Genomic DNA, 20,229 nt, shown 5'->3' with positions numbered 1-20,229 from the left:
ACAAACCTTAAATACACCTCTGAAATTGCTGCGCATAAAATTTGTCCTACTAAATTTCAATACGCATTATACTCAGATGTAAATGAAATATGTGTCTCTGTTTCACCCTCTACACAAAGTCATTTCGTTTCGTTTATTAACGTTAAGAATGTCAAATTAACGAAATGATTTTGTTTCGTTTTCTGCGATATTAAAACGAAATCAAATCGTTTATGTTGATTATTAATTTCAAACTATGCTGGCAAAGCTGATTGATGGCGGAGTCATTAAAGGTGAAAGCATTAGCCAAGCTGATTGCAACTTTTCTCATGAATTTTGACAGTACGAACATTTCTCAAAGTATTTTTGACATTACCACCAACGAATTACACAAACAAAGTATATGGAGTTTGTGTGTATGACCGCTCGCTGTTACCACCTTACGGCTTCACCATGGCTATAGCATTGCCAGCACAATTCAAACATAAAATATCACGTTTTTGTTAACGTTTTCAACGTTAACGAAAGCTTTTTGTGTCGGTTAAAAACGAGATACAATTTATCTTGATAATTTCTTTATCGATAATATTTCGAAGTGTTTCAATGGAAACGGTGGAAATTTTTTGATAAACGATTAGCTTAATGTTAAGGTGCATCCCTGGTTTTAGGCATTGTTTACTACATAGTTTGGCAGCTATGTTGCAAATAGAGTGGAAGGCAGTGAAATAGGCAGTCGAATGACATATACCCCCCTATTGCGAGTGTCGATCGGAATAGAATCGACAATTTGTCGATTCCATTTTTGCATTTAATATTATTACTATACAAATTAATCGCCAAATCTTTGGACCATTATAAACAGTTATTTTATACAACTTTTCGATGTATATAACATAATTTGTATACATTATAAAGATAATCGATTATCGCTCAGCGGTCGACTATCTACAGCAATCGACACTCGCAATAGGGGGGATAATGAAGGAATGGTGTTCGGAGTTTTTTCACAGTTAAAAGAAAATGATAAAAGCTTTAATATAAATAAAAATATTGTTTTAATAACAACAAAAATGCCTTATATATTCTATATACATAAATTCGTAAGGATTATCTCACTTTAAAATTTGAGCTAAATAATTAAAAGTTTTTTTTTTTGAAACTGAGTCGAGAACTATGCGTGTGAATGTGCGAATTTTCACCGATCAGCTGTTAGTTGCGCTACTTGTTAAGATTTACAATGGCGCATAATCATAGTCAAAATAAAATAGGTTTTAAATTTAATTTCAGCTTTTTTGACAGATAGCTCATAGAAAATTATGTCAAAAAGCTGCAACTAAATTTAAAATCTATTTTATTTTGACTATGATTACGCGCCAATGTTTTTAGATCTGAATGTTCACTCACCGCGATTTGAGATTCTTAAGTGTTTGCTAAATGCAACACTGCTTTTTGTTCCCATTCATCCCCAACCATCTATACCAAAATCGATAGGACATCAAGGAGTGTCTACAAAAATGTTTAACTTAAATTTGTACATATTAAGAATATTGGAAACTAGCTAAAATTTGTGATCACTATGTTTAACACTATGTTACATAATACAATATATTTTCTGATATTTGTTTATTTTGTTGCAAGTTGTAGGGCATCCATTGGTGACCGTACACAATTCTTTCATAATTGTCGTCAAAATTGTGAACGACAAAACTGCAGTGCTGGTAAGTACTTTCGAGTTTACAGAGAAAATAAATTTGTTATTACACGCCCAGTCAATATTTTGACCAAAATGCTTAATACTTAACTGAATTTTTTTTTTCAACATTTGTTTAACATTTTTAGATGGCATTGAAATTCAGGAGCAGGCTATCAAATACTATCGCCAATCTATATTCGATAAAGCATTTGCTTGGAATTGTGCCGATGAATGTCAATATGGGTGTATGTGGCGCACTGTGGATGCTTTTGCGGAACGTGGTTGGAATGTGCCACAATTTTATGGAAAGGTGAATGATATATTTTTCAATTGTAGACAGAAACTACGAATACCGGCAGGGATACTAACCACTATACTATCGAGGTTCTGGAAATTGTACTGTAAAGGCATGCTCCACTTCATAAAAAATGTGTAAAAAAATATACGAGTTCAACCCCTCATAACAGGTTAACTTTAGGCTTACAAGCTCTACAAGTGGGCCTTAGGAGTTAAATTATTTGAACAGTTAAGTAATACAAAGCTTTATGGCTTCAGAGCTTACGCAACCCAATTGTCAACCTCATCACCTACGCGAGAGGAATCCTGTTACACTTATAAATGTATCATACACATACTTATCAGGCGAAGCTCTGACGACCCCAAGTTCTTCATGGAACTCGAAGGGTTAATGTGGTTATATTAATCGTTGCTGAGGTGGTCGTGCTAGAACCTTAATAGTGCTTGTTACCGGAACGTACCGGATCTATATCCGGCAAATGACCATCAACATCGTTAACACTCCCCAAAACGTTCAGGGGGATGTCTTTATCGTTAATACAGCAACAAGAACTACTCTCGCACTATTACGCGAGAGGAATCCTGTCACAATTATGAATGTATCATACACATATATAGCAGGCGAAGCTCTGACGACCCCAAGTTCTCCATGGAACTAGAAGGATTAATGTGAATATATTAATCGTTTCCGAGGTGGACGGGCTAGTACCTTGATAGTGCTTGTTACCGGAACGTACCGGATCTATATACAGCAAAGGACCATCAACATCGATAACACTCACCACATTCAGGGCGATGTTTTTATAGTTAATACAACAACAACAACTTATCTCGTACTATTTCGTGTAGGATTATGGAGGTACGCAAGCTCATCATACATCATACACATATTTAGCAGGCGAAGCTCTGACGACCCCAAGTTCTCCATGGAACTAGAAGGGTTAATGTGGTTATATTAATCGTTGCCGAGGTGGTCGGGCTAGTGCCTTAATAGTGCTTGTTACCGGAACGTACCGGATCTATATACGGCAAAGGACCATCAACATCGATAACACTCCCCACCTTTAGGGGGATGCTTTTATAGTTAATACAACAACCATGGTTCAATTATGTACAGGTTGTTGAACCATGTACAACAACAACTACTCTCGCACTATTTCGTGTAGGATTATGGAGGTACGCAAGCTCTTTCTTTAGAGATATACGATCACGTATCGATATATGAAACTGAAAAAATTCATAAAAAATGATAATAAGTTACGCATCTGATGAGTGCTGGTAGTCACCATTTCCCCAATTCAATTAATTATTTTAAAAAACTGATTTTGATCACGAAACGTATAACACGATACGTATCGTTGCGCGATATTAACAAACTAAGTCGGCTAAATAACAAAAAGACAAGACTGCGTACTTAACCACATAAAAAATGGAAAACATTTAATTTATAAATCTTTCACAGTGGCCCTTTGTGCGTTTCCTTGGCATGCAAGAACCAGCTTCAGTTATATTTTCTATCAGTAATTTGATTGTGCACATACGCCAGCTTCGTCACTTTCGTAAAGAGGTGCGTTCGGACAGTCCGTGTTATATGTTGTGGCATATATTTTCATTTGTAAGTGCTTATTATATATTTAAAAATCACTATTTAGACTAAACTCGCAGTATTTTTTAGGTATGTATTAACGGTTGGATATGGTCAACAGTTTTTCATACACGCGATTTTCCTGTGACAGAGTTAATGGATTATGTTTTTGCTTACAGCATAGTACTTGTATCATTTTACTCTATGGTTATGCGGTGGGTATAAAATATAACTGTTTTCTTACCCACAGGTGTAAAAATTATGTTGATAAAATATGAGCATGGAAAGAATGTCCATATAAATATTATGAGCAAATTATGTTAAGATGTACTTTTTTGTAAGAAAGACTTATACTCTAATTTCAGTATGATTCACCGCCAGTCGCTGATACTACGGGGTTTGATATCATTAGTTTTCCTATCGTTTTTCGTTAACTATTTTGCGTACCTGAGCATCGGAAGGTTCAGTTATTCATTGAACATGGCAACAAATATAATAACTGGTAGGGATAATTTTAAATTTACACAAACAATTTAAGTTATTTTAGTCATAAAGTCATCTAATATATACTAGCTATACCCGGCGTACGTTGTAACGCCCGAGGTCGAATGAATGTTGCGTTATTTTTTCTGTTTTGTTTGTTGATAATTTAGTTTATTGTTCTGTAAATTGAATTGAATTTTGTATGCATATTTGGTGAAATTTTCGCTTAAAACATTTTATTATTGTATCTTATTGTAATGCATGTGGGTACACAATATTTTTGGTTTTTTCGTTCGGTGCAAAGATAAACAAATTTTTTGGCGTTCCAACTCTAGAGTGGCCCTGGAAAAACTCTCTAAATTTAATCCTGCAACAGTAAGCGATTGTCCTTGTACTTTTTGTTGATTATAATTGCAAAAGCAAGGCGCACAGGAAACTGTAAGCGCTTAAAATTGAATGGCAAATCTGTAGGAATCATTGGGATCCGTGGTATGAGCACATCTTCACCTTTGCTTTTACCGCTGTTTATTGTTGCTTCGATTACATTCGGCATTAATTTCTTAACGCAAATTCTGGTTCACAATTTTCACACAATTCACAATTTGATCTTGTTGTTGTTGTTCTAGCGATAAGGTTGCTCCCGAAGGCGAAGGGGAGTATTATCGATGTGATGGTCCTTTGCCGGATACAGATCCGGTACGCTACGGTAACACAGCACCATTAAGGTGCTAGCCCGACCGTCTAGGGAACGATTTATATGGCCACATTAAACTTTCAGGCCATCCCTCCCTCCCCACCCCCAAGTTCCATGAGGAGCTTGGGTTCGCCAGAGCCTCGTCTGTTAGTGAAACAGGATTCGCCGCGGATAGGTGAGGTTGACAATTGGGTTTGGAGAAGCTATATATTGCACTGGCAACCTGAAGGGTTGAGCTACACAGCCGCTTGAATCTGGTATTTTAGTCGCCTCTTACGACAGGCATACCTACCGCGGTTATATTCCGACCCCCTGTTGTTGTTGTTGTAGCAATGCTCGCCCCACCTAATAGCCGCTACCGATCACAAATTGTCATCAATATCCTCTAACGGGAGTCCAAGGAAACTTGCCGTTTCAACAGGGGTGGACCATAAGGAAAGGGGTGTTAGAGGCGTTGGTTCCACATTACAATTAAAGAGATGGTTGGTGTCATGTGGGGACACATTACAAGCAGGGCATACATTTTGTATGTCGGGGTTGATTCTGGATAGGTAAGAGTTTAACCTGTTACAGTATCCAGAACGAAGTTGAGCAAGAGTGACACGCGTTTCCCTGGGGAGTATGCGTTCCTCTTCTGCGAGTTCTGGATATTTTTCTTCAAGTACTGGATTCACCGGGCAATTCCCGACATAAAGGTCCGACGCCTGTCTATGGAGTTCACCAAGGACCTGCTTGTGTTTTTCCGCTTCATACGGCTGGGTTCTCAGGTGCCGTATTTCCTCAAAATGCTTACGGAGATGACTCCTTAGGCCCCTAGGCGGTGCTGGTTCGTCAATCAGATGTCTGTTGGGATGCCCAGGTTTCTGGGTATTCAACAGAAACTGTTTGGTCAGCATCTCATTTCTCTCCCTGATGGGGAGTATTCTCGCCTCATTATGCAGATGGTGCCTGGGGACATAAGAAGACAACCCGTGGCGATTCTGAGAGCAGTATTTTGGCAGGCCTGTAGTTTCTTCCAGTGGGTGGTTTTTAGGCTTGGCGACCATATGGGTGGCGCGTAGCACGTAATCGGCTGGCTAATTGCTTTGTATGTGGTCAAGAGCGTTTCTTTATCTTTTCCCCAGGTACTGCCAGCAAGGGATTTGAGGATTTTATTACGGCTCTGAATTCTTGGAACAATTGCGGTTGCGTGCGCACCAAAATGTAGATCCTGATCAAACGTCACACCCAAGATTTTGGGGTGTAGGACAGTCGGTAGCGTAGTGCCATCGACGTGGATGTTCAATATGGTCGACATTTGGGGCGTCCATGTTGTAAATAAGGTCGCGGAAGATTTAGTCGGTGACAATGCCAGGTTTCGCGAGGCGAAAAAACTGGAGAGATCAGGGAGATAGCCGTTTATTTTATTGCATAGCTCATCGATCTTTGGGCCTGGGCCTGTGGCCATTATTGTGCAGTCATCGGCGTAGGAAACGATTGTGACTCCTTCCGGTGGTGAAGGTAGCTTAGATATGTAGAAATTAAACAAAAGCGGGGATAGGACACCACCCTGTGGCACCCCTTGTTTAATTCTCCTTTGTTTTGATGTTTCGTTTCTGAATTGCACCGATGCCTGCCGACCACCCAGATAATTTGCGGTCCACCTTTTAAGACATGGGGGAAGGGTGGACCCTTCCAGGTCTTGCAGTAACGAGCCATGGTTGACCGTATCAAAAGCTTTTGATAGGTCTAACGCTACGAGTACTGTTCTATGGTGGGGATATTGATTCAAACCGCAATTTATCTGGGTGCTAATGACATTTAGCGCGGAGGTAGTGCTATGGAGTTTTCTGAAGCCATGCTGATGAGGGGCTAGCTGCAAATGTGCTTGGAAATAAGGGAGCAAAATGGCTTCAAGCGTCTTTGCTACTGGCGATAGGAGAGATATCGGACGATATGACTCACCTACGTTAGCTGGTTTCCCAGGCTTTAGTAGCGGGACCACCTTGGCCATTTTCCACTTCTCGGGTATGACAAAGGTGGAAAGAGACAGGTTGAAGACATGCGCTAAATATTTGAAACCCTCTTTCCCTAGGTTTTTAAGCATCGGCATGGCTATGCCGTCTGGGCCCACTGCTTTGGATGGTTTAGCGCGACCAATGGCGTCCTCAACCTCTCTAGCGGTGATGGTAATTGGTGACGCGCTGAGTTTGTGTTTATGTGCGTGTCTATTGGCTCTCCGTCTATCTTTGTCGACCGTAGGATGCATTATATATTGTCGGCAGAAAGCGCTCGCGCATTTTTTCGCATCCGACAGCACCTTATCGCCAAAGGCGATGGAAACTTTGTCTTTGTGCTTAGTCGGATTCGATAGGGACTTTTCGGTGGACCAAAGTTTACCTACACCGGTAGAGAGGTTACAACCTCTTAGGTGCTCTTCCCATCTCGCCCGCTTGTGTTCGTCCACAAGCAATCTGATGCGTTGGTTTATATCCCTTATTTGGGGGTCGCCTGGATCAAGCTGTCTTATAAGGTCGCGTTCCCTCGCTAAGCTCGCGGCCTCCGCCGGGAAGTGGGGCCGGATTTCGGGAATTCTCCCGGCGGGAATGAAATGTGCCGAGGCGGATTCAATGACCTTACGGGAGGCACGCTCCCCTTGGCGGGCATCAGTCGGGATAGGGAGGGCAGCAAAGCTGCTGTCTGTTGCAGATTTATATTCTTCCCACTTTCCTTTTTTGAAGTTTATGAAAGTGCGTTTTTCGGTGACGATGAAGTCGGCGGTACGCTCGAACGAAATAAGTATGGGCAGGTGGTCGGATGCCAATGTTACCATCGGCTGCCAGTTGACGCAGTTTACGAGTTCTGCGCTCACGATTGAGATATCTGGCGAGCTAGTACAGCTTCCTACCATACGTGTGGGGGCGTCTCCGTTTATTGTGCAGAACGTCGTTTCGTCTATTTGATCCGCCAACATCTCACCCCTACTGTCCGCCCGCAAGTTTGAATGCCATAGGTCGTGATGGGCATTAAAATCGCCTAAGATAATGCGATTGTTGCCAGTGAGTAAGGCCTCGATATTAGGGCGGTATCCACTGGGGCAACAGGTGACAGGAGGGATGTAGATGTTGATGATTTCTAGATTTGCATCGCCTTACCGGACAGATAGGCCTTGACGTTCTAAGACATTGTCACTGCGGTCGATGCCAGGATCAAATATATGATATTGCACAGAGTGGTGTATAATAAACGCGAGGCCGCCTCCATTTCCGCTCTCGCGGTCTTTCCTGTGGACATTATAACCAGAGCAGGTCTGCAATGCAGATCTTGCTGTGAGTTTAGTCTCTTGAATCGCAGCAATGCGGATGTTGTGCCGCTTCATGAAATCGACTATCTCCGTAATCTTCCCAGTTAGTCCATTACAGTTGAACTGCAGAATTCTGAAGTGCATGAGGGGTGACGCCGCCACTCTAGGGGTAAGTGAGGGGTGACTACGCCTAGGTTGTGGAAGGCCAGGACGCAATTGCTGTTGTGGCCTTGGGACTGGGCGCCCTTGGGCAAGCATTGGGGTACCCGGATGATTTGGGTTTGCGACCTGGCAACATGGCGCGATGAAACCCGTCGGGGGGTTGCCGTCGCGGAGACCAGAACATCTAGGAAAGTGGCACCACCCAAGGCAGGAGCTGCATTGAGCGGATGTCGCAAACCTATATATTCTGTGCTGGCAGACGGTGCAAACGGAGGCAGGGACTAAGAGTCTGTTTCCCTGACCTGCACGATTGCTGCCAGAAAAGAGGGGGGGAGAAGAAGACGGGGGCAGGGGCTGATGCTCAGCATTGCAACCAGCTCTACTACGAAGGTAGTAGTTATGAGTGGTATCAGCTGTTTGAGTTGTTGGCGCCGTGGGGCGCGAGCAGCAGCGGGTACTTGTTGTGGTTTGCTGAGCAGCGAAGCTGCTGGAAGGTAGTGGGGATACGCTTAGGCGTAGACTACGGGACGCCCTTGGGCGTGAGCAGCAAGGAGCCACAAAAGATTTATAAAAGTTGCGTGGACGTCGGGTTTTGGGATCAAGCCCAGAACAACCTGTCCGATGCAACCATCCCTTGCACGAGACACACTGAACAGAGTATGACCGTCCTAAAAAGATTCTTTTCTGGCAAATGCAGCAAAACCATTTCTCATGACCGGGGTCAGGAGACGGACCCGGATTGGGTTCGATACCTTCCCGGAGTAAGAGAATATGTAGCAGTCCTGCTGCAAGGAGCTGCTGGGAGGATGACAATTTGTGGGAGGGACGAAACAAATTAAATGGGGTCACACTGAAATGACAGTCCTTGGTCGGGAAAAATCCCGAGTCGCTCCGGTACATAGAACCGACTGCCTTGGGAAGCAATCCGACCCCCTAACCCGCTGGGGTACAATTTGATCTTCATCTGTAACTGTGTCGATCGATTTATATTTCGTCACTTCACCAGGAATTTGGCTTTGAATGCGATCATTGATTTTGTTAACATGTTAATTTTTGGGACTCGTTCGCATAGCTAAAAAAAAAACTTAAATTTAAAATTCTTTATTCTGAAATATGAAAAACCTTCGTCTTGATCGAAGGAACCTATAGCCGAAATTTGGTGATGATTAAAGTGTGGGAAATACGTTTCCATAGGGACACACACACTGAATTTGATTTTTATAGATGTAGATAGACTGAAGCTATCAAATTTTTTTAACGGCGGCAGATTACTAAACGTCCAAAAGGAATAACAGCCAAACTCAACAATGCAGTCAAACTTTAGATGTTAAAATAACCTAAGTTTGTACGGCAGCCATAGTTCTGAGAAATCCCATTTGTAGGGAAGGTGCCACGCCCCTTTTTTCCCAATTCCACATTTTACTGGAGGTGTTAGAACTTAACGTCATATAGCTCCTTACCAATTTTCAGTATCCTACCATTACTACATCCAGAGATATGCAATATGATATATTTCTTTTGTATAGGAGGTGCCACGCCCCCTTTTTCGTAATTCCACATTTTCTTGGTGGTGTTAGGGATTGACTTCATATAACTCCTTACTGAATTTCAATGTTCTGGCATGTATGTATACCCTCAGAGTTATGCAGTACCAAAGATTCCATTTGTATGGGAGGTCACACGCCCCTTTTATATATCGAAATTATTTATAGCCTAAAGCCTTCGTGTTGATCGAAGGAACCTATAGCCAAAATTTGGCGATGATTGAAGTGTGGAAAAAACGTTTCCATAGGGACACACACAGATTTTGATTTTTATAATGTGACCCGGCCTATGAAAACGTGGCTTATGACTCAAAAAAGAAACAGCTGTTAAAGATAATGCATTTCTTAGGTTCCTTAGTTTTTCTTTTGCAATATTTTTTTGAGCCATAAGCCACCTTTTCATAGGCCGGGTCAGATATGTAGATATATATATGTGTATATATATGTATACAGCGCAGAAGCTATTTCCAAAGGGTTAAAAAGAGAAAGTTTACAACAGCTGGTTTAAGAAGGTTTACGAAAAGATGTTTGGTGCTATGAGAATGCTCTCTTTCTCAGTTCTAGCTTCAGGAAGGATTTAGGTTGGCAGTCGAGGTAGTTTCAAGCGAGCAACAAGAAGAACGCGGATAAGTAATTCGGAGTGTTTGATCTCTATGATACGTTAAATACGGCCTTAAAGATTGACCTACGTCTGTTCATAAATTCCGTAAGGCTTCTGCCGAATTAACTTCCAAGAATAACACATATTTAGAAGGCTGGCATGTCGTAGAAGGTTCGACGTAATCAAATTGTATAGGGAAAAAACTTCAGGTGCACATCCAGTTTCTGAATCTATGGGTCATACTGAGTAATATTGTCCATGGGACCATAGATCTGAAATGAATTTCGAGCCTCCCTAATCAAGTGAGAAAATTTTGTTATACAATTTTCTAACACAATTAGGGAGGCTCGAAATTCATTTCAGACCTATGGTCCCATGGGCAATATTAGTCAGTATGACCCATAGATTCAGAAACTGGATGTGCCTTTTCAACAATAAATTTGACCCGCTCTAGTGTATATGCTTTTATGCGCACCTGATAATTATGCTATCTTAGATTATTCTGAAAGACTAGGGTGCGATTCCGCTGTAATGTGTGTAACATTTTCAAATCTTCCTTAAGCCTATGCATATTTGGAATGCTAATAACTGTTTCGTTATTTATAAGGCGCTTTATCTTCTCTGGGCTGGTTTGTTTGGTGTTATTTCGAACGTCATCGTCGGCCATACTATCGCAAAATTTTACGCTTTTATATTCTATTTGCAATGTCGATGTGTTTGGAACTTTTGGACTTTCCACCAATATTCTGGTTAATAGATGCACATGCCTTATGGCATTTGGCTACTGCTTTACTCATTCCCTTATTTTATAGGTAATTCTGGGATTCTTATATGTATATATGTACATTATGGTGGGTAAAATTTATTGTTGAAAAGGCACATCCAGTTTCTGAATCTATGGGCCATACTGAGTAATATTGCCCATGGGACCATAGGTCTGAAATGAATTTCGAGCCTTCCTAATTTTGTTAGAAAATTGTATATCAAAATTTTATATCCCAATCCGAATAGCGGCTCTCACAAATAAATACATGAAAATAAATGTCAAATTCGGATTCGGATTCGGATTGGGATATAAAATTTTCTAATTTCTCGAAATTCATTTCAGATCTATTGGTGCCATGGACAATATTACTCAGTATGACCCATAGATTCAGAAACTGGATGTGCACCTGAAGTTTTTTTCCCCATACAATTTGACCCGCCCTAATGTACATTTATAATAATTGGATATTAATATATTTTCTTTCCATTTTCCTCACAGTTTTATAATTGATGATTGTCGTGTGTTACGTAAAGAAAAGCAATTTGAAAGCGAAAAGCAACGAAAACATATTTAATGAGTTTTCTACTGGGAGTTGAACTCCTGTGCAACTACAAACTACAATTTTGTGATTATTGAGATGCTGATTTTTCACATAATAGTGACGAGTTTCCATTTTAGTCAAATTTTATTCTAGAAACTTAATTAAGCAACAAACGAACAATTTTTTAATTATTTTACTAAAGTATAAAAAACATATAAAATACTTAACTTTTTATATATCAAACTTTTTACATTTGGCCACATTGTGATATCGTTACCGGTAGTTTAGGTTTATTATTGGGTCCCGTTGGAACATTTTCAATTTTGCGCATTATTAACAAACCGTCCAGTACGCGACCAAAGACAACATGCTTACCATCAAGAAAGTTGCATTTAGCACAAGTAATAAAAAATTGACATCCATTTGTATCTTTGCCACTATTAGCCATTGATAGTAGACCAGGCGAATCATGTTTAAGTGTGAAGTTCTCATCGGCAAAAGTGTTGCCATAAATGCTCATTACACCGGTACCGTCACCCTGAGAACAAATATTTATTATACGTGTTTGAAGATTTATTGCTACTATATATTTGACGTGATAGGTGATTCGATGCGCCATTAGCCGGGGTACCTGAGCTACCTCAGCAGTGTTAAAAACTACTTTCTTCCATCCGGACTTCAGACAGCTCTAGTAATTTGACTTGAGGCATGCCTGTCCTAAGAGGCCACCTGAGAAATACAGATACAGCGGTTGTACCTAATATCCTAACTCTTTTGCCGCCATCACTTGGGGTAAAGAAAAAGAGACACTCTTTACAACTAACAAATCAATTGACCGGCGCTTGCATGCTACGCATCCCCGATATGGTCACCAAGCCTAAAGGTTACTCACCGAAAGAAAATTCAGGCCTGCCTGCTCTCAGAATTGCTACGGCCTGCGTTCTTATGTCCCCAGAATACCACCTATACAGTGCGGCGAGAGTACTCGCCAATAGGGGGAGAACAAACAGTTTCTGTTGAGTAACCAGAAGCACGAGCATCCCAACAGACATCTGATTGAAGGAACCCACAGCATTATAAGGAAGTGCGGCACCTGAGAACACAGCCGTATGTAGAAAAAAAACCCAAACGAGTCCTCACTGATATCCACAAAAAGGCGTCGAACCTCTATGCCAGGAATTGCCCGGCGAACCCCGTTCTAAAAAATAAATACGCTGAACTCGCAGAAGAGGAAAGCATATTGATTTACTTCGCTATGAGTTCGGGAGTAACCCCGTTATAAAAGATAAATACCCTGAACTAGCAGAAGAGGAAAGCATGTTGAGTTCCTCCACTATGAATTCCGGGTAATTGATTTTAAGAACAGGGTTCGCTGGGTAATTCCTAGCATAGAGGTCCGTCGCCTATTTGTGGATATCACTGAGGAACTCTGTGTTTTTCTTTTATATTTTCACACTAGTGATTGCCCTTCCGCATACGCAACGAGAGCACAATTATGCAACGGAATGCGTACCCCTGCTTTAGAACTAACAACAACTGAGTTATACTACTATTAAAATGTCATATCTGCATTTAGTGAACATGAAAATAAAATGGTTTTCGCTTGTCCTGCAAAACATTGAATTTGTTGGCAAGGGTCGTTGTGAATTAAGCTAACGATATGCGCAAATATATATATATATATATATATATATATATACTTACATGTACAAAATCACCACCTTGTATCATAAAGTCTTTGATGACACGATGGAAGCTGGCACCTTTATATCCCATTGGCACATCGTCTGGGCGGTATTCGCCTGTGCAAAGTTGACGAAAATTTTCCGCAGTTTTTGGAACAGTGTCAGCGAATAGCTCAAAAATCATGCGCCCAATTTCCTGTAAAATGCAATATTTTATGTTATTTTGTAAAAATATTCCAATAATAAACTTACCGTCGTACCAACAGATACATCAAAGAATACAACTGGATTATTTGGGTGTCGCAGCTGCGATTGAATTTGATTCCAAGTTGGCATATTAGCCTATCTATTTATGTATGTATATGAGTATTATTTGATCCTTAATTTTAATAAACACTAAATTATTTAATTATAATTAGTTTATTATTTAGGGATTGTTTACGAAGAGGATATTTGCAAATGACAGCTACCGGCTTTTCCTTTTCAAGCGTGCAGCGCGGTTGCATTTGACAGCTGTCATTGGTATCAGCTGTTCTTTATAGTGAACGGAATTGCTTTGCATTTAATTTACGCGTGTTGCATTGTTTATAAAATACGAGAAAATAAATTTTGTGTTGAATTTTAAGTGCGCTACAAATATTTAAAAATATCTAAAGTTCCTCAAAACAGCCGTAAGTACAAACATTTGCACAGATATATGTAATAGTAAAGTATTTAAAATAGGTGTGAAACAAGTGTTGAGCCGAGCAGGTGCGCTTAACCAAGTTTTTTTTAAATATACAAACTTATTACAACTTTACCAAAGCTACCTGACCTGACTCAAATTTGAATGCCACGTTATTAAAACGCTTTTATTTAGATCATCAGAAATTCTTTTATTATCATAAAAGACAACAAAGGAGTGCATGAGATGTGCTGACGCTATTGGAGAGATTCGTTTTTCCGATACGATTCGCTTCGATTAATTTAATTAAAAAAACGAAAAACCTAGTCCACTTAACCATCGAGTCCCGTGAATTTTGACCCCAAATACTAGGACTCCCGAGCCTGTTCCTTATTTTTGTAAGTTCCAATTCAAATCACAGGAGGTTGCCTTTTCAGTACAGCCTTTTTTGAACGTTACAAATATCGCCGTGGTGTGGTGGTAGAGTGCTCCGCCTTCCACACCACAGGTTAGGCTAGGTTGAACTGGCCGGTCCATGAGAACCTCACATAGACTGATTGAGACCGTAGTGTTACCAGAAGTTTGTTTGAACGACCAAACTAAAAAAAAGCCGTGGTGTGGTATAGTGCTCCGCCTTCCACACCGCAGGTTAGGCTAGGTTGAACTGGCCGGTCCATGAGGACCTCACATAGACTGATTGAGACCGAAGTGTTACCAGAAGTTTGTTTGAACGACCAAACTAAAAAAACCCTATACAAATCAGGACCTATGATATAAAATAACTCCGTCCTCTTGGCAAATAATAGAAGCTTCCTAGGACTTAAGCCAGTTGCTGCTTCTAGATCTAATAGCGGTATCACTCCTAATAGTTGGAGTCTTGGCCTGGTACGAGCGGTACTGCTACAACAACAGGAACAGCACAGAACATGCTCGATCGTTTCCTCCTTTAAACCGCACTTCCTGCATCTGTTATCACTGACCAAGCCTAATTTAGAGGCATGTGACGCCAGAAGGCAGTGTCCAGTCAGAATACCCTTCATGAGTCTACAGTTCTCTCTTTTTAATGATATAACCAATTTTGTTAGTCTAAGGTTGTAAGACCTACATATACAGACCAATTCTAAATATTCTCACGGAATTTTGTTCTCGCGGATTTTTTTATTCCCGCGGAAAAATTCCAATTCTTTTCTCCTAGGGAGGAGAAAAATTGGGGAATAGGAATTTCGAATTTTCGAAGCCAGCTGTTTTGTCAATTGAAATTTCGTTGCGCATTTCTTATTTTGTTTAAAAAATTGAAAAGTTTAATTATTGTTGCAAATTCGTTTGAAATTAAGAAATAAGGTATAAACAATGCACATTATTGCATTTCATGTGGTATTCACTGAAATGAGTAATGAATTGGTGCCACAGCAACATCAACAGAGGAGCATAAGAAGAAGACGGCGGGATAACACAAATCCGCCGGAGTTGTTTGCTTTCATCCTGCAAAGCAATTTTCTGGAGACCACGTCGAGTTGAGTTCGCCTTTCGCCATATGCCAAAATCTAATTAAGCCTTCTTAAAAAATCCTTGCACAATTTCTGGATGGCTGCATCAAATATACAAAGAGCTCTTCCGTTGCTTATGATATATGCATTTTTCGACTTAAAATAAAGAATATTGTGGTTGTTGTTGTTGTTGTATTAACAGTGAGAATATTGTGGTAGAATGTAAATACATATTTCAGCACAAATTTGTACAAATAAGTGTTCTTTCTTAAAAGGACGAATTTCCTTTAACTATTTTGATGCATTCCCTTTAATTTAACTAGTGAAAAAACTCCTATGAAATGGCAAAGAAATCTCCCTCTGCCTCACATTCATAATACCTACTCTTCTCCCATAACCGGTTTCCTCTTTTTCGAACATTGTTCAGAATAGGAGGAAAGGGAGAAGTGAAAAAACTCACAAGGAATTTTTATTTAGAATACGAGGAATGGCAGAAGTGAAAAAACTCGCACGGAGTTTTCGTTTAGAATTGGGCTGAATATCTTCACTTCACAGCCCCGCATATAAACCCACGCCTTTCCCGCTTGGTCGATCATGTGCACCTCTCGCCTTCGCTTAATCTCGCCCAGTCTAATTGGGACGTCTACGGAGCAAGCTTCAAGGGATGCGCCCTTTGTAGGTAGTTCATCCGCTTTTTCATTCCCATCTATTCCCATATGCCCAATATAGATGTATGCTTCTCCCTATCTCGATTCTCTCCAGAGACTGCTTATACTCTAACACCCACTTAGATGCTGTGCTATGCGAGATTATTGCCTTAATTGCTGCTTGACTGTCAATATAAAAGTTAACACGGTTGCAGCTTAAGCTATTCTCTTCCAGTGTTTCTACTTTGGTTACGCCTAATATTTCCGCTTGGAAAACGCAGCCTATAGGATCTGTTTATTTCCGGATCAGCATAGTATACCGCAGACCCTACTACTTCCACTACTTTGGAGCCATCTGTGTACACATGTATCGCCTCGTCCGCCATATGAGCACCCTTGCGCCAATCGTCCATCTCTATTGTGGCCTTAAGATCTCACACACCGCAGATTCTGGGTTCAATTCCCAGGCATAGCAACATCAAAAATTTAGAAACAGGTTTTTCGGTAAAAGTCTAGAATAGGGGCTAATACAAAAAAAAATATCGAGAGAGCTGCCAAAAGATGTGTATTAATCTCGAAAACAATAATCCGAAGGCGGAAAAGAAAAATTGTATCTGTCCGGAGATATTTGCAGTTGAAGTTGGCAGTTTTCATGTGGTTATTGTAATGTTGTGCAGTGCACTGCAAAAAACTTTGTATACAAAGGGATTTTGATCCCACCCCATTGGCAAGGGTAATTTTTAATAAACGCGGCCGAAGGCTGCCAACGCAAAAAAGTGTTCTGCACAAAAAGGTGTTGTGTAGCGCAACCCTTTGAAGGTGTTGCCAGCGCAATATATAGCTTCTCCAACCCAATTGCCAACCTCATCTACACTTGGCGAATCCTGTTTATTTAACAGCCGAGGCTCTGGCGTCCCCAAGTTCCTTATGGATCTAGGGGTTGGGAGGGCGGTGTGGCCTAGAATGTTTCATGTGGTCATACCAAATCTATCCCGAGATGGTTGGGCTAGTACATTTATGGTGCTTGTTACCGGAACGTACCGGATCTGCATCCGGCAAAGGACCATCAACATCGATAACCCTCCCCAAAGCCTTCGGGGAGTATCCTTATCGCTACAACAACAACAACAACATCAGATTAATTGGCTATGAAAGTGTTCGAGACAAAAGTTCTTCGAAAGATTTACGGACCTCTAAGCGTTGACGACGGCGAGTAAATAATGAGCTGTGCGAGCTTTATGTAGCCAAGCGAATTAAAACCTCGGCTACGTTGGCTAGGTTATGTTATGCGAATGAAAGGTGATGCTCCGGCTGAATAAAAAATAAATGCTTGGTACTAATTTTTATCACAAATTAAGGGGGACGAGACCAACACGTTTTATGTCGACACCGAACGGCATCTGCAAGGCAGATGAATTTTCTCTGAAAAGCTTCTCATGGCATAAATGCATTCGGAGTTTGGCCAAATCACTGCCAAGAGGCCACTCAGAAAGACTTTTCTAATTAAAACACTTCTAAATGTTGGATCTTGTTTTTCACTTGTTTTTTTGTAGTCGGAGCATGCTACCACCATACCACGGCTCCTGAGGGGAAAGTAATTATATCGGAGCCCGCCTACGAAAGTAGAGGAAAAGGGTGGCGCCCAAGCCGCTAGAAGAACCAGGTGAAGAACGATTTAAGATTTTGGGCAGTGTTATCGATGTTGATGGTCCTGTGTCGGATCTACGTCCGGTATAAGACCGATTAAATATATCCACATTTAACCTTCTAGGCCAGACATCGGCGTTTCATAGATCAATTGATCACACAAACAGGTTACGTTCTTCACACAGACAGGTTGCGCTCTTTGCTTTCCAAATCATTTAGTCGTCGCTGAACAAGTGGCGTAGCAACATCGTGTGTGGCTATCGCATGTTTGCGCAGCAAATGTTAAAAATATGCATGAATGTACGTATAATTTTTTTGGTTAGCATAGAAAATTGTACGCTTTGCATATTGCGCATCAAAAAAATAGAAGTCTTTGTTAGTTGCTGTCTAACAAGTGACTGACATGAAAACGAATTGGTTCGCGCGATCAATGCGCTCTCACTTACCTATACACATGCATTTACAAATCTGCCTACGCTTGTTCTAGGCCATCCCGCCCCAACCCCTAGTAAAGAACTGCAACCTCTCTGCGGGTGTTGGTAAATTGTGGTCAACCGTCAAACCCCTGTCCAATCCAACAAAACACAATGATAAAATATCCATAGCCTTCGGCGATATAACTTTATCTGATTCGAAGAAATGCGCGAGGGCCTTTTGTTGACAATTTATAATGCATTCTTTAGTAGACGGGGAAGATGTCGTGGAAACAGACGGACACACAAACACGACGTTCCACCCATTACTATCACCCCCACAGAGGTTGAAGAAGCCTTCCATAAGGATAAGCCCTCTAAAACAATTTGCCCAGACGGAATAGCCATGCCAAGGCTAAAACACCTCAGCGCTGAGGGAATAAACTACCTAATGCACGTTTTCAACGTGTCGCTGAAGTCTTTTGTCATTCCCGAAAAATGAAAAATGGAAACGATAATTCCTCTACTAAAACCTGGTAAACCAGCTAACGAAGGCGAGCCATATGGACCGATATCACTCCTTTCCCCGGTAGCGAAGACGTTGGAAACCGTCTTGCTCCCTCATTTTACCACAAATCTTCGCCTAGCCACCCACCAACATGGCTTCCGCATGTTGCAAATGCATAGCAGCACACCGCGCTACCGTAAACACTCAGATAAATTACGGACTAAATCAGGAACCAGTCAACCACGGTACGCTACTCCAAGATATAGAAAGCTCACACCTTCCCCTTGTCTAAAAAGATGCACTGCAAATTATCTGAATGGTCGGCAAGCGTCGGTTCAATTTAGGAACGAAATATCAAAGCCTACAAAATTTAAAAAGGGAGTACCACAGGGTGATGTCCTATCCCCGCCCTGTTTTATTTCTACATATCAATACTTCCTTCCCCACCACAAGGAGTTCCCATCATTTAATATGTCGACGACTGCACGATTATGGCAACGGAAGCTGGCCCTTCAATAGATGAATTAGTTTCTAAAATAAAAAGCTATCCCCTCGATGTTTCGAGTTTCTTCACCTCGCGTAACCTGCCATTATCACCGTCAAAAGCCACGGTTGCTCTGTTTACGACGTGGAAGGAACAGATGAAAAACACATATTGGAAAAGGCTGCTGGCCTGCCAAAATGCTGCAATCAGAACTGCCGGCTCCAAAGAGCTCAATATTAAAGAGCACAACGAAATGCTGAACTGAGCAATTTTTGCTAAACTATCACAAACCAGGACATCCTAGTAAAAAACTACTTGATATATCCCCGCATCCACGGGGGTTAAGAGAACATCTCCATAAGCGCTATGACTAGATCCGGCATGTACCAACACAGCCGTTTGATCCAGACAAGCATAACCAGGCCATAAGCCAAATCCACACAGAATCGGTAAACGCTTTTGCCAGGACGCCGTTATTAATATACAATATCCTACCCTCGCAAACTAAGAAATCACACTATCAACGGAGACACGAGTTAAGCCGGAGTCATTGGTGCCGTATGTCGTATCGCTGTATCCGTAACCCTAACGTAATCAGCTGTTTATCGTTACGACGGTAAACCAAAACCCAATTGGTTGGCTACGATACGGTTACGACCTTAGCGGCACCAATAACCGATTGCATTGATTCTCATAAGGTTGGTCGAATCAGCTGTTAAAAGGTTACCGATACGGTTACCGATAAAGCACCAATGTCTCCAGCTTTACCCTGGCGCAACTACGTTCTGGATACTGTGTAACATGTTAATATATTACTTGATCAGAATCAACCCCAACATACGTAATGTATGCCTTGCTTGCAATACCAATCTCCCTATGGTCCGCCCCTTTAGAAACCAGTTTCCTTGGAATTCCGTTAGAGGACTTTGCTGACAATTTGTGAGTGGTCGTGCCCATTGAATGGGGCGAAGCACTGGGGCGAAGCACAACAACATGAAAGTAGTTTATTTGGTTTATTTCGAATCTTGATATTGTAACGTATTTAGGGTAACTCCACTTATTTTAC

The 20,229-nt window shown here is 41.1% G+C and overlaps 3 protein-coding genes across 5 annotated transcripts in view; 2 read left to right on the top strand and 1 right to left on the bottom strand.

Moving 5' to 3' along the window:
• Nucleotides 1–1,367: 1,367 nt before the first annotated feature.
• On the top strand, nucleotides 1,368–11,871 carry PGAP3 (Per1-like protein PGAP3). 2 transcript variants are annotated; one of them, XM_067775515.1, is made up of 8 exons: nucleotides 1,368–1,510; nucleotides 1,618–1,697; nucleotides 1,819–1,982; nucleotides 3,432–3,584; nucleotides 3,645–3,769; nucleotides 3,920–4,056; nucleotides 10,929–11,133; nucleotides 11,586–11,871. In XM_067775515.1, exons 1-8 carry the CDS (start codon nucleotides 1,494–1,496, stop codon nucleotides 11,659–11,661), a joined length of 957 nt encoding a protein of 318 aa, XP_067631616.1. In that variant the 5' UTR covers nucleotides 1,368–1,493; the 3' UTR covers nucleotides 11,662–11,871. The 2 variants fall into 2 exon arrangements, with proteins under 2 accessions (XP_067631616.1, XP_067631617.1); XM_067775516.1 differs by having other exon boundaries at nucleotides 1,395–1,697.
• Nucleotides 11,754–14,019, bottom strand: LOC137245216 (peptidyl-prolyl cis-trans isomerase H). The gene is made up of 3 exons (XM_067775526.1): nucleotides 13,566–14,019; nucleotides 13,333–13,509; nucleotides 11,754–12,166 (listed from the first exon to the last, which is right to left on the bottom strand). Exons 1-3 carry the CDS (start codon nucleotides 13,647–13,649, stop codon nucleotides 11,876–11,878), a joined length of 552 nt encoding a protein of 183 aa, XP_067631627.1. The 5' UTR covers nucleotides 13,650–14,019; the 3' UTR covers nucleotides 11,754–11,875.
• Nucleotides 13,803–20,229, top strand: part of Rpp25 (ribonuclease P protein subunit Rpp25) — a 175,932-nt gene continuing 169,505 nt past the window's right edge. Inside the window, exon 1 of one of the 2 annotated variants that reach the window (XM_067775518.1) lies at nucleotides 13,803–13,984. The gene's annotated coding sequence lies outside the window, so the exon portion shown is untranslated. The remainder of the gene's footprint in view (nucleotides 13,985–20,229) is intronic. The other variant, XM_067775517.1, reaches the window with a different exon arrangement.

Source organism: Eurosta solidaginis, chromosome 3 (assembly GCF_040869045.1).
Source record: "Eurosta solidaginis isolate ZX-2024a chromosome 3, ASM4086904v1, whole genome shotgun sequence".
NCBI lineage: Eukaryota > Metazoa > Arthropoda > Insecta > Diptera > Tephritidae > Eurosta > Eurosta solidaginis.
The sequence above is the reverse complement of the archived record's forward strand: the minus strand, read 5'-3'. Positions and strand labels throughout refer to the sequence as shown.